General features: G+C 39.1%; 1 protein-coding gene across 1 annotated transcript in view; it reads right to left on the bottom strand.

The window, feature by feature from the left end:
• Window positions 1–7160: 7160 nt before the first annotated feature.
• Window positions 7161–15184, bottom strand: part of LOC136877750 (neuropeptide F receptor) — a 367240-nt gene continuing 359216 nt past the window's right edge. Inside the window, exon 4 of the mRNA XM_067151957.2 lies at window positions 7161–7602. Coding sequence (XP_067008058.2) covers window positions 7391–7602 — 212 coding nt within the window. The 3' untranslated portion in view covers window positions 7161–7390. The remainder of the gene's footprint in view (window positions 7603–15184) is intronic.

Genomic DNA, 15184 nt, shown 5'->3' with positions numbered 1-15184 from the left:
AGTTTCATTGATATACACAGCGTTGAATAAAATATTATTGTCGGCATTTTAAATGTTACAAATTATATTACTTCATGGTAAAGGAGTTATCGACGCATTTGGATTCTTATTATTGAGTGTATTGACAGCAAGCATACCTGACACGAAAATATTGGTCAGTCGTCACAGTAACGATATAACTGACGATGGTGGCGTTTGTTGACCAGATTAAGGTAAAAACTGTGTGATCATCAGCTCCCACTGGTCAGGGAGGTAATGCATTTGACTAAGTAAATGAGAAGTAAATCACGATAAAATAATCACCGAAGGATGCGAGAGAAGTGAATCACTAAATGGAAGAGAGGGAAAGGAGGAAGCGGATGATCTAACAACGTCGATGCGAAGAAATACAAAATTTTACTAGGGAGGCGTTAGGAAATATGCCAGGGGGATGAAGAAGAAGCTAAGGCACGACCTTTTGCGTATCCCCGGTAACCTCTCAGTGACGCATGGTGCAGTTAGTATAAAGATGTTAATATGCGTGCTATGATCTATTTTACGACTGGTTTGGAAATTTGTAAGTCAGAGAAATCAATGCCGACGTGATATGATAGGTTTCTCTCCCCCTCTCAAGCCCATAATTTAGTGAGCAACAAGTCTGTTGAGTGACTCCCCTTGAAAGCAAGTTGTCTGACTTCAAAGCACGATTTGTTAGCTTTGAAACCCCCTCTATACGTGGAGTTTACAAGATGTCCCCATTCAATTCTCCTTTGTTCACGGACTTTGAGTGGCATGGAATGTCAGTCTGAACCTCTCAACTGGCGCTGTTCCACCTCTTCTAACGTTCAGAATACTTATCATGGCATGTAGCTTCAGCATACAAAAATACTAACCATATGCTAGAAGAGATTGGAAAACCTTTGCGATTTACCAAAACTCACAAATTTAGTAGGTAATAAAAACAATTTCGAACTGAAATTCGCTTTCCAGTATTAATCGTTCTCTTAGCAGAAAGTATAACTGCTACTGTATCTGATCAAAAAATCTGTCCACGTTTCAATTAAGGAAGCATAGTGAAATATTACACACGGGCCAGTCAGGTGAAACTCAAGTTATCTATCAGCGAATGAAGAAATAATTCCTCTGTTGTTATATATTTCAGAACTGGTATCATTCTCTTCATTCCAAAACATGACCTCAAGAAGATCTTTGGGGGAAAACTTAAATTCAGAAACCATCTGCCTTATTCCACAAGCAAGCCCCGGTTAATTTCAAGTACATAGTGATTTTTCTAATTCCCATCACAAGCTTGTGAAAGCATGACCAGAATCGCACACTGATCCAAGTAAAATAAAATAGTGTTGATTATCACAGTGGTTTAGCTGGAAGACGGGGTTTGAATTCCGGTCAATTTTCGATTAGGTTTTTCACATGGAAATTCACGGGGTATCAGGAAGGGCATCCGGAATTAAACCCCCGGCCAAAATCAAAATCAGCATTGGTGACTCCAGCGACCCTAGAAGCACTTGGGATAAGATGAAGAAAGTTTAAGTATCCTAAGAAGATCCTTAGTGGTTGGATCGCAATATATACGTCAAAGGAACAATTTTTCAGGTTACTGCGAAATAGGAAATAATCTGTTCATATAATGCAATATTTATTATAAATTTATCAGTCCTTTCTGATAGCCAGTGCAGAATAGCAGGTTACCATTATTTTGTAGAAAATGGCAATAAACACAATGCCGGTGCTGTAAGTGTTTTGCAAATTAGTGACGAACATCTTTATCGGAGTTCGTGTATTCTTGGTGCGTGCATTTCAGTACTTGATCTCAGTATTAAAACGGTCAGCACTCAGGCTCGTGAAAACTAAAAGGATCCCTTTCTTGCTGTCCTGGAAATGTTTTACTTTACTTCTCTTTTCGTTTCTTGATAAATGTACACCTAGAAGACATGATAACTTAAATCCATAAGCCAACCACCTCCTTCCGCAAGCAAGCCCCTGTTAGTTGCGAGTACACAGCGAGTTTTCTAATTCCCATCACAAATTTTAATACTGACAATACCGATACGGCATTTTCAGTGTGAAAGCATGTCCAGAATCACACGCTGATCCAAGTAAAATAAAACAAAATAGTGTTGATAAATTCAAATTCATTTTTTCCGGGGAGATAAATTGAATTAAATATGTAGAAAAGACGAAATACTTACATTTTTAAATTAGAATATAAGTTTAATTCAGAAACATTTTTGATCCTGCAAATGACAGCTAATTAAATATTTTTCGTTCTCAATGCTGAAGTCGATTAATTGTTGTCCTCCATTTTCTATGGTAGGCCTATACGGTTCGGTGTCGGCTTAGGCCGGAAAAATTCGAAAACATTAAAATCCGATAACTCCGTGTCGTTGGTTTCCGTAACATTTACTCCAACATTGTCCGGCTCCATGGCTAAATGGTTAGCGTGCTGGCCTTTGGTCACAGGGGTCCCGGGTTCGATTCCCGGAAGGTTCGGAAATTTTCACCTTAATTGGTTAATAACCCTGGCACGGGGACTGAGTGTATGCGTCTTCTACATCATCATATCATCCTCATCACGACCCGCAGGTCGCCTACGGGAGTCAAATCAAAAGCCCTGCACCGGTGAGACGAAGTACTCGGACATATCCCGGCACTAAAAGCCATACGCCATTTCATTTCATTTACTCCAACATTTAACGTCTCTTAACATCTAAAAGGTAATTTAACCCTATGATGTTCTCCAAATTGTTAGAAGTTACAGGAAGCTCAAGTAACGACCATTTATTTTACTATCCATATTTATGTGAGGTACAGGCATTGTCAGCTACGGTACGTCACATGGTTCAAAGGGATCTGACCAAAAATCTGGTCCATGTTTCAGTTAAGGTCTGAATACAGACCAATCAGGTGAAAGTTCTCTATTAGCGAACGATAAAGATCTTCCTTAACCTGTTAAATGTGTGAAAGGAAATTTCGAAAGGTCCTGTAAACACAACCTTAGCCAAAGGACTGGTTGTATTGTCTGAGAAATTAGTTTAGATCACGCCTACAAGGAACTTCTTGCAAGCCACAGTAAGCAGACGACAAATAATTCTGATAACCATTCTCAATAAGAGATACTTTCGTTGCTGATACGGGACAATCTGTTGATATATCACGAAAGCACTAAATACCATGCAGGAAGAAAGTTAAGAAATACGTGCACAAAGTTACCGGTAAATAACAAGTATCTAAAATACCACATACGAATGCAAAACTACCAGGTTTCTGAGAAGATTAGGAGTCAGGTTTTGATAACGATAATACAGTACAGACCAATGTGTTACATACAATCGTAAGTTTTTCCTTTCTCCATGTTCACCTTTAACACGTTCAAGACCCACCCTCGTTTATATGTGATAAAACATCTCACTTCTTACATCTGAATTAGTATTTTCTACCTGAATGAATTTTAATAGCCACCTCTCCGTCAATTCCTAGCACTTGCTTATTAATTTCTATTCCTTTTCTTCCGCTTTTTGGTGCCATTTCTTCACGTTGGTGACCGTTGTGGAGCAGGTTTTCCTGTTTTGCGATTCTCCTATCAGGCTTACCATGTTGTAGACGTAGAACCCCCACTGGAAGTTCCGCACCCGGAATAGCCTTCTTCCCCACCATGTCCGTGTATCCCTTCTATCCTGCCTTCTGTTATCAGTTGTACCAGGCTATATATTTATTTTTGGAAGAAGTGACCAATGTAGGATGAGTTTCTGCGGGGATTGAGACTTCGGATTATTTCCTTCCCTGACTATGAACCTCCTAATTGTGATGGAATCTTCAGTATTTTATTAAACATTTTGCGATACACACTCAAACTCTTGGAGTCAGTTTATTGACAAAGCACTCAGTCCATCCTTCAAGAATGTAAATCAGATACTTCACAACACGCCACGTAGTTTCTAATCAATCAAAATATTTTATATTTTAGAATCACACCTTTTTTATTTCCAATTCTGGATTTGATATTTTCACCTGAATCCCATTCTTGTGTACTTGAAATGTGACACAAATTCAGTGTTGTTTCCACCTATGGTGAGGTGATGTTCTCCCAGTCGATTACATTAAATTTGTGATCTGAATATTTATTTTTAAGACTTGCTTATGTCGTTTATGTTGTTCGAAAGGTATTGAAAGACTTCTAAGTTGCCTGCAGGTATCACGGTGATACCTGTACAACAGAAGGGGTTTGTTTGCTTTCCGTTGATCTTTATTTCTTTACCAACTTAATTAAGTCCAGTTCGAGGAAAAGCTTCAGAGTGTAAGTTAGAAATGATTTGAGAAGATATGCAACCTTGTCTCATACATCTTTGTATCTTGACCCAAACAGTAAGGTAATGTCGAATAATTTACGTGAGATCAATCTGGCTCAAATATACAGTAAGTTTGGCTCCTCGGCTGAATAGTCAGCGTACTAGCCTTCGATTCAGAGGATTCCACGTTCGACTACAGGGCAGGCCAGTTATTTTAACAGAGATAACACAAAACTCATGCATACAATATGCCGCTCATGTTTCACTATATTTCAAAACATTGGGATGGCTACGCATAAATGAACGAAGGAATTTTCACCTAATGACACTTGTTTACCAACTGCTCTTGACGAACACTCCTACTTACCTATCTTCTAATTTTCGTTTCCTTTCATCATTCCATGGAATTAGTACCCGTTCTTGTTCCCTACTGGACATTCCACTGAACTGAAGGAATTCTTACAACCATTTTCAATGACTACATCGAGACTCTGGAATACACTCCCAATGGTTATTCGACACGTTACTTCATCTCATAAATTCACATCTAGCTGCCGAAAGTTTTTCCTGGGACATACTGATTTGTAACCTATTCTTAGCGTATCGGCCCGTAATATTATTTTTCTAGAATTACTACAGTATATCTTACTTTTGTTATGTATTTTTTATTTTTTGTTTAAAGTGCTTAAGTGTAAGAGAGAGCCTTGAGCCTTAACTTCATCACAAATGTAAGTCTGGAATAATTAAATAATTAATTTAATTAATTCATTAATTAATTCCCCTGACTCGGCGACTTGGTTTTCGTGTTCGTCTTATCACACCTCTCTTCATAAAACACACCACACTACCAACCACCAGAGAAACTCGCAGTAGTTGTTATATCCCTCAACGTAGGATTGGCGTCAGGAAGTGCATCTAGCTGCAAAACACGCCCAAATACACAACTACCGAACCCAATGAATTAGAGAAAAATCCAGGGATTATAATAAAACGAAGAAAAGTCTGGTTCCAGTACAGCTTCTCGATGATATTAACATTACTGTCGATCCCAAACCTCTTCAGCTGATGGATTTCATTTCAGTAATAACAATAGTGAGGAATCTGGTCTCAGAAGCCAAGCAATAAAGCTGTGAATGTCATCACTCTGACCATGTGATTCTCAGATATATATATATATATATTACACTGCAGCGTAGAGTAAATATTTATTGACAAATTCCAAGTTCTTTACACTATGGCCTGCGCCAGGAAACAGATGCAAAAGTACTGTGCCCCTCAAGAAGTAGCAACGGACGGTATGAAGATTGCAACGAAATTTTCATTAGTTGCTTAGTAACTACACAATTTTACATTATAGGTCTATTTTTAAAATAACACATGCAGACGTAATTAAATAATGTTGAGTATGCTAATCAGGTTGTACGTGCTATATGACAAGTTAACGAAGTTGGGTTCAAGACCGTCATACTTGAAAAGAAGTCCATTATCGTTTGAAGTAGCAGTTTTACTCTTGAATACTTAAGTTTGATTTGTATGCAATGAAGTTTACATGTATTTCAAATTGAGCCTTTTATTACTCGAGGAAGTCCAAAACATCCAGTTTTGAACTTACGTTAGAAAACATTTCTAGAAAGAGTTTTCTCTCCACGGCCAAGTAGAGTATGTCCTGCACCTCAGTTCGGCATGGTGACCGCTGTAGTAAAGAGGTACAGGACGTGGTATTTTACCGTGGTGACATTATTGCGCGTACCATACCGTACCGTGAGCATGCAAATTGTTTTTACCTATTGCAAACATTGTTATTGCTTATGTTATGCCCGCTAAAAATGAAGTTTTGACTGAAAACAACAGACCGAGAAAGAGAAAGCGAAAGCGAAAGCCTCATAACTATGAGAAAAATGTTGCCGATCAGATTTGAAACAGTGTACATTCGTATACTACGAAGAAGAGTGTTGTTATTATTAACGTACATGTGTTTCAAAAATATCCTACGCCAGTGGAGTAAAAACTCACTAAAGCAAGAAAAGGCGTAATATTGGATTCATTTTGATTAATACATAATTACTCTAGGTGGTTAGAAACACGAGTTTTATTAAGGTATTTTATGTCTTCATAGATTTGGAAAGTGTATTTAACGGAAATTTTTATGATATTGACGTTATTGTTCATGAAAATATTTTTTTTAGATTTACACTCTTTTTTTACTAAGGCAAGGTAAGGTAAGGGTTATTCTGCCCGAAGGCAGGTCCGAACCTCCGCAGAGGTTTTCCTGAGCCGGAGTTTACGTGCGGTAGGGTGGCCAGTTCCTTTCCCCTCCTCCATTCCCTTACCCCCCACCAACAGCGCGTGGCAACCCATCCAAATCCTGACCACGCCCAATGTTGCTTAACTTCGGAGATCTCACGGGATCCGGTGTTTCAACACGGCTACGGCCGTTGGCTTCTTACTAAAGTACTGTATATTAAATTTAAAAAGTGTAAAGAGGCCCATATTCTTTCTATAGAGCGTTAGCGTTACCTCATTAATTTTGAGATAATAAATTTCACAATACTATCTTCAAGTTTTATAAATTACATTTCGGCTCCCTTCTGTTTCCAAAGAGCACTACCAACACTTTCTCACAAAACTATACTTGTATTTTTTCGTAATGAAGTTGAAAATATATATTTTTATTTATGAAACCATTTACAAACTGAAACCATTTATTTATGACGATTTACAGCGACATCAAACACAAACCTTTAAATAAATCATAACGGCTAAATTAGACGTATACCACTAGGCAAATGAACGACTCGATTAACTACGCATAAATCAATTTCTTCAGTATTTTATGACTGAGATAGTACCCCCCAGAAATGAAAAACCCACATCTATAATGTCCTCAAAATTTATTGCTACAAAAAGAGTTTACAAGGAAAGGGTGAAATATTTGCAAGTATTGAAACAGACCAGACACTTCAACAACACTCACTCCACTGAACGTGCGAGGGGGTCGGGTGACAAATTGCATACAGCATGCTTGCGAACATTCAAACACAGATCTTCAGGCAGTAGCTAGCTCTTGTCACAAGATGCTCCAAGCATGCAACTACACAGCCCATTTAATGACACCCACCCGTGTTCCTTCGTAAAGAAAACGTGCAACTGTCGGGGAGTAGCTGAAGGAACTCGTGCCGTATATTGGAATTGAGCCAGCCGTAAACAATGGGATTCGACACCGCTGACGTCATGGCGATCACGTGACATACCGCGATCGCCATGTACAGGCTGTGTGAAGAGGTGAAGAGTTGATCCGCCAAAATGGAGCACAGACCTAGAAGAAAGAACAGAGTATTTCAATACCATCAATAATGTCACAGAAGTCACTATAGTATGAAACATATCTAACAACATAGTGATGAAGAAGTGATGTTTTGCGAAAGAAAAACAAAGCTATCTCCACTCAGGCCATGGAAGTCTTTGGAGAAGTGAAAGGTAAAGGCTTCCATTATCCGTAACCCCACCGCTAAGTGAGATAGAGCGACTACACCTACGTCCAGCACCTTTGTCCTCATGAATTAGCCTGGTACTCATTTTTGGTGTCAGCTAAGTGAACCTCTGGTACACGTGTCTCAACAGAATTGTAACCTCGTTTGTAAATGTTTTTATTTCCCGACGAGGAATCGAACCCACGCCTTTTTGGACGAACAGATCATGCCTTTCACGTCTCGGCTAGAAAGTCCTTAATTATTATTGTACCATTCTTATAGAACCTTCAGTAATACTGATCACTAACAGGTTATGTTGCTCAGATAGGTTTCAATTGTTTCAATAAATAAGTTCAGGTGGAGGCAGTCAATGACGGGTGCCTACATTCTCCTCTAAAAGGTTCAAATTAGCATTGTTATTCAACTCAGTTGAATAATTCGATCGTAAGTCACTAAGCTATTATGATGAGCTGTGAACAGTAACAGAAAACTAATGGAGTAAATAGAACGAAGTCAAATGATGCTAGGAAATTAAGTCTGGAATTAATATTGTTATTTGGGAAATAAAAAAACCCATAGCATTACAGCCGTTGAAGGGCCTTGGCCTACCAAGCGACCGCTCCTCAGCGCAAAGGCCTGCAGATTACGAGGTGTCGTGTGGTCAGCACGACGGATGCTCTCGGCCGTTATTCTTGGCTTTCTAGACCGGGGCCGTTATCTCAACGTCAGATAGCTCCTCAATTCTAATCACGTAGGCTGAGTGTACCTTGAGCCAGCCCTCAGGTCCAGGTAAAAATCCCTGGCCTGGCCGAGAATCGAACCCGCGGCCTCCGGGTAAGAGGCAGGCACGATACCCCTACACCACGGGGCCGGCTTATTTGGCTAATACAATGCTCAAAAAGAATTGATTACTTCTTCTGTGGTCATGTCACCATGATACTCATGCATACTGAAATGAAAACAATAATAACAATAATGTTATTTGCTTTACGTCCTAATAACTACTTTCCGGTTTTCGGAGACGCCGTGGTGTCGGAATTTAGTCCCGCAGGATTTCTTTTGCGTGTCAGTAAATTTAACGACATGAGGCTGACGTATTTGAACACCTTCAAATACCATCGGACTGAGCCAGGATCGGACCTGCCAAGTTGGGGTCAGAAGGGCAGCGTCTCAACCTCTGAGCCACGCAGCCTGACCAAACGAAAACAGACACGCAACGAAAACAAACCTTCTGCTGTGCTAAAATTAACAGTATTGTAATGAAACGTACTGTATTGATCCATAATGGCATGACATATCTACCTACAGTCATCCCTACTGGGCAAAACACAACACAGGATTATCAGTACGGCGTGACACATTCCTACCCACCACGACTTGCTGCTGAGGTGTGACATCCATCATATGCATCACGTATGAAATACGGTAGTATAGTTTCGAATATCGATTTGATTCAAAAGAAAAAAATAGTATAATTATTATAAAGAAGTAAATGTCTGTTGATAAGACCTGCATGTTTCCACTTAAAAAAGAAGTTCATATCGATGTCTATGAAAGAGTGTGAGGTTGATAACTCGTGAAATAAAGATTTCATGTAAATTCCTAGAAATTTGCATCGCCAATGGCACGTAAACTCCTAGTTCTAGTTAAGCATCAATGGAACGTTGACGATAAACTTATAACCCGTAAAATCGATGTTATATAGACCGCATTATGGACTTCAGTTTCAACAATTTTCTCTTGTGGCGTGATAAAAACAGAAGAGGTAACTTGACCAGATGATCTCCTTGCATAACTGTGGAAATGAAAACACAGGGATTCAACTCAATGGCTGACATGTTTCTTTAACAAAATCATTAAAGAAAGGAGGATTCTATTTGAGTGCGCATGCAGTGCTACACTTCCAATTTGGAAGCAGAAAGGAAGTCCAGCTGAATGTTGCAGTTATCCGCCAGTACTCCTTCTATCACACACGATGAAGATCTTTGAACTTATCATCGATAAAAGGATCCGACAGATTGTCAGCCTCACCACCAACCAGTGTGGATTCGTGAAATTTTGTGGAACGATATATGTTCACCATGTTTCTCGCTTGCTTATCGAAAAGCATAGTGAGAAGTCAAAGCACATACACCTCCCTTTTATTAACCTGGAAAAGGTCTTTGACAGAGTGCTACACGAATTGATGGTTTGTCCTCCGTGAGCATGGATTGTCCGAAGGGTTAATAGAATGGGACAAATTCTCTACCATGAGCCGAAGATTCTGATATAATCAGTTGCTGGATTATCGGGTGTCCGGCTCCATGGCTAAATGGTTAGCGTGCTGGCCTTTGGTCACAGAGGTTCCGGGTTCGATTCACGGCAGGGTCGGAAATTTTAACTATCATTGGTTAATTCCGCTGCAACTTGTGCTGGGTGTATGTGTTGTCTTCATTACCATCGCAACGCGCAGGTTGCCTATGGGAGTCAAATCAAAAGATCTGCACCTGGCGAGCTGAAGTCGTCGGACACATCCTAGCACTAAAAGCCATACGCCATTTTTTATCGGGTGACTTTCCTGTTTCCGTGGGAGTACATCAGGGATCTGTTCTCTCGCCTCTCCTCTTCATCACAGTAATGCATACCGTACCTGCAGAAAAATGCACCTTGGACCCTATGCTAAGGATGTGCGGCTGGCCTCTGACGATAAAACTGAACTTCGAAATCAAGTCCAAGTCCGGAACGACTGCCTCTGCAGAAGTTGATCTACGGCTCAACGTGAGAACAGAATGTCTCACTAAATATTTACCATCAAAATCAATGGTGTTGACGCTCCAAAAAGAAGGACGATTACTGCTTGATGGAACCCTCAGTGCAGAAATCTCCAACCGCCTCAGCACTGCACGGCTTAAATGGGGTTCTGTGACTGTTGCACTCTGTGGCAAGAAGTTTTCAGACCGGCTCAAGTAAAAAATACATCGTTCTATCGTCTGCCCAGTTGCCTTGCATGGGGCTGAATTCTGGCCTTCATCAAAAGAAGTGGAAGAACGACTTGCCGTTATGGAAATGAAAATGCTCAGGTGGACATCTGGCCTGACACTGCATGACCATATCGCATGGCGATATGGAGCGGTAAGAATCATTAAAAAAAAAGAGAGAAAGTCGCTTATGCTGGTAAGTGCATGAACTTAGAGCAGAAGCAGCAACTGTGGCAAAGAGTAATTTTACTTTGAAGTAGATGGGATACGGCCGCTCGCGTAAAGCGGTGACAGAGAGGCAAAACATTAGACCGCACCTGCATTAGGGATAAATGCTGAAGAAGAACAAGAAGAAAAGGAAAATGTCTAATTTTTTAAGGAAATAAAGTCGTGAATTACAATTATTGTATTTGAATTTAATATTTTATTCTATGTCGCCAGAGAAGTGCAAAATATTTAACCACACCAATATTAAAGGAATTAGTTATTACTGATCGATTAATTAGTTTCTTACTTCCCGTTTTGTTAGTATTAAAACATAGTACCTAATCCACATACTGATACGTCACTTACTGTCCAGAGTTTGATAAAGTTAGGAAGGAACATTTCGTGCTAGTGAACTTTGGTGAAAGTTCTTACTGTAGCGCAGTGTACCAATTTACACTATTCTTCTCATATTACATTGTTGTGATTGCTATAAATATCTGTATGTGTTTACATTAACCCATTATAGTAGCCAAGAAAAAATTATTTTAGACACCCATTTTGTAGAAAATTGTATTTGTTTTTCAGTAATTCACAATCCCAGATAAAAGCCAGCAAATAACGGGCGCCAGGAAATGTTCTCCGCAGTGCCTTCCTGCTGCTGCGTGAGGGAGCATCAGCAGTTTAGTTGGCAACACGGTGTAATATCTGTCACCCTTGCTCGCCGAGAGGCCAAAGTCAACAGGATAGCACTACAGGAAAGGCCACGTGTGAGCTGTTCGCTGTCGAAATCGTCAGTGTGTTTTGCCTTAAGTGAGCATTTAGATAGATTATTGGAATAGTGCAACAGGATACAAGCGGTAATGTTTAGTACTGAAAAGAGAGCTATTTTGGTGGATTACGCTTTTCGCGAAGGCGATCGGTTTACAGAAAATGTAAAATTAAAATTTCAGATGCGGTTTCCTAATTCAAAGTGTCCAAAGTGGTATACAGTTCGGGATTTGATAAGTAAATTTCGTGTGATCGGCTCATTTCACAATGTAACTGGAACAGGCAGGCCTGCGGTTTCAACAGACGAAAAAGGATTGATGAACTTAAAGTGAATATCATTAATTGTGTGCAGTCCATTACGCAAGACACTTTTAGTGAAAGTCTTCGACAATATGTGTAGACGTGTTGAAGTCTGTCTTCGAACACAAGGACAACACTTCTAGCACCTGTTATGAATTGATGTGGTGAGTACAAAGCTTACTGTGTGTTTGTTTGTTTGTTTGTTTGTTTGTTTTGTTTTAATACAAGCGGCAGCAGCTGTGCTGCCAACTTAACTACTGATGCCACCTCACGCAGCAACACGTAAGCGCTGCGGAGAACATTTCCTGGCGCCCTGTATCTTTACGGGCCTTTAATGCCATTTAAGAATATGAAAACAGATTATCGACGTCAGCTGCTACATGGAGTGCTAGTGCTCTGGCAGCGTACGGTGAACTATCTGGTGAAAAATGAACGTACCACTTCCTATTACTAACGGCTAAATTCAAACGTTTATTACTGGAGAAGTGTTCGTCGTAAACAGTTGAGATTTTCTTCTGAAGACGCAGAGCATAGTTCTCTGTGAAACATAAATAATTTCACCTTATTTTCTTGAGACGGCATAAGTCCAAGAATCTTATATCATGTCTAAAACTCGCGGTCTCTCTTCATATATTAATATAGATCTATCACACATATTTCTATCTCATTTTAGTCTAAATTATGCCATTAATTTAATGTTTTCTGGAAAAGGTGGGAAGTAGTTAGGAAGTACTTCTTATATCAAGGATTGTTCGGTCATTTCGACAGCTGGTTCTGACGTCCGATTATGTCAAGGTTTAAGAACTGTAGCAAAAATACTACGATCGTCAGCAAATCAGCCTTTATTAACAACTTTGGACTTATTTCCTGTCCCCTAAAAGAACAGTGCACCAGTAAGAAAATCCTGCAGGAATTCTGCAATTCAGCTGCAATATCCAGTAAAACCTGTCAGTTACAAATCAGTTACGTTTTGCTTTGTTCTTACAGCTCAAACCAATGGTGTAGCCATGTTGAGACACTGGATCACGTGAGATTCCAAAGTTAAGCAGTACTGGGCGTGGCCACAGTTTGGACGGATAGCCCACGTGCTGTTAGGAGCGAAAAGAAATAGCCGTCCTACCGCAAGCACACTCCGGTTCAGGATGTTTGATCTGTGGTCTCTGGCATAGCAGGGGCAGTGACTACGAAGCCAACGTCCAACTATAAGAACATGATAACGCACCCAAATTGCCTTCGTTTCCAAGGGTACAATGTGTTGCTTGTTTACACAGTTATTTTACACCATGTAGTCTCTCAATGTAAAACCGTAATAGTCCAAATTGATCTTTGAATGAAAGTTGTTCTAATATTAAGTTTGATGAAACCAAATTAATAGGGGAGGCATTCTTCACATAAATGTCACCAAGGGAAGTGTATGTAATTTGAAAGACTGTAAGATGTAAATACACGATAAATGATTCCTCGGATCTGCTGACAACGGTCAGACTTGGAATAACGTATAAGGCGAGGTACGTTCAATCGGATGATTACGTAGGAAATTAATGTGTTCCCGTCTGCTACATAAACCTCTTCCTATCTGCTACTTTCCAGATGAACTCTGAAGCAGAGACCGGCTGCTTGTGTGAAGACTTGAGATGTAACATTTCAATTACAGGGCACAATAGCGTGGAATAGGAAGAGTCATATTAATTTTTATTGAACTTGGAGTACGACGCAAAATAATAAAAATGATAATCATAATAACAAAAGGTCATCAACGAATTAAGGAATAGGGGTAAAGCAAAAGGAAAATTCATGGAAATAAAGTGTATTTTAGTTTATCCGGACGATATTTTTGTTCTATGAAAGATCAAGGAAGTTATTGAAGTAGTACTAGGGTGGCCAGATGCAAATATATACAAAAGAGGACAAAATTAGTTTTTAAAAAGGACAACGCCGAAAAGAAGAGGACACAAAATTTCTTTATTGAGAGTTTGAATTTAGACTTATATATTCCAATTTTCACATACATCAATTTTTTATCCATTTTCATATCATAAGGTAAATTCCTACAAAATTTAAACAATGAAACTAATTTTCACTCCTTGCTGCTACTTTTCTGAAGAAGTGTCTAACATAGTGCATATAAGGATACACATTTAAATTCCTTTACATTATTTTGAACCATTAAGAGGATTTTCACGTATTCTACTTTGAAACGGTTTCTTATTATCAGCCTATTGTGCGGAGATCAATGCACATACTCCTTCTACATTTACATTATGCCGTAGTACGAATGAAATGTATTCTGCAAGTTTTAATAGCTCTGAACTACAATCAACTTTGCCCATTTCTGACTACAAGGTAACTTGTTATATTCAAGGTCATTATTACTCTCATTCAGGCATTGTTTTAAATTGTAGAACTGATCAAAAGATTTCACCTCTTCAATTTGAAGGGCAAATACAGAATACATTTCTTCAACACCACATTGATCAATATTTCTTTCAGTGCCATCCATTTAAAACATTCTTCCTTCATATTCAGATTATTTCCTGTCGCTTGTCACGTTGTCAGCTGTCACATATTAACACAGCAATGTTCTGATGGGGTATTTTAGAGAGAGAAGCATGCAATATACAGAATGGTAAATAGCATTTATTATCACAATACAAGGCACGAATATAATAATCGTATGTACTCTATATCCATAATCACAATTCTGTACATTGATACTATATCTATGATGCCGTCCCGTAAAGAGGAATACTTGTAAAAACGAAGTAATAACACAGATTACACCAAAATAAGCAGATTCACTAAAAAGGAAGGAAGATATTTTGGGTTAATCCACCCGGACCCCGGACAATGATCTAAAAATCAGAACTTGCCCTGATAAAAGAGGACGTCTGATCACCCTAATACTGATGATACTTGAAATAGTATTGAAATGGCGTGAAAAAATAAATGAATTCTGTAAATTAAAGGGGTCTACTGTAAGTGCTGAAGTTGAAAAATGTGTGATTTTTAGTTTGAAAGGTTCTATGTACAACGGCAAATGCATTTCTGGAGGACTTGTAGCCAAATATTTTAAGGAAGACTTTTTAAACGAATTAAGGATGAAACTGGTTGTATGAACAGTGGTATGTGTAATTCTTCCTTAACCTTTGTAAAGATGTCAGTTGATAATATTGGAACGCCACAAAGGGAAAGGTGT

The sequence above is a fragment of the Anabrus simplex genome, chromosome 7 (genome assembly GCF_040414725.1).
Source record: "Anabrus simplex isolate iqAnaSimp1 chromosome 7, ASM4041472v1, whole genome shotgun sequence".
NCBI classification, from domain to species: Eukaryota; Metazoa; Arthropoda; class Insecta; order Orthoptera; family Tettigoniidae; genus Anabrus; species Anabrus simplex.
The sequence above is the reverse complement of the archived record's forward strand: the minus strand, read 5'-3'. Positions and strand labels throughout refer to the sequence as shown.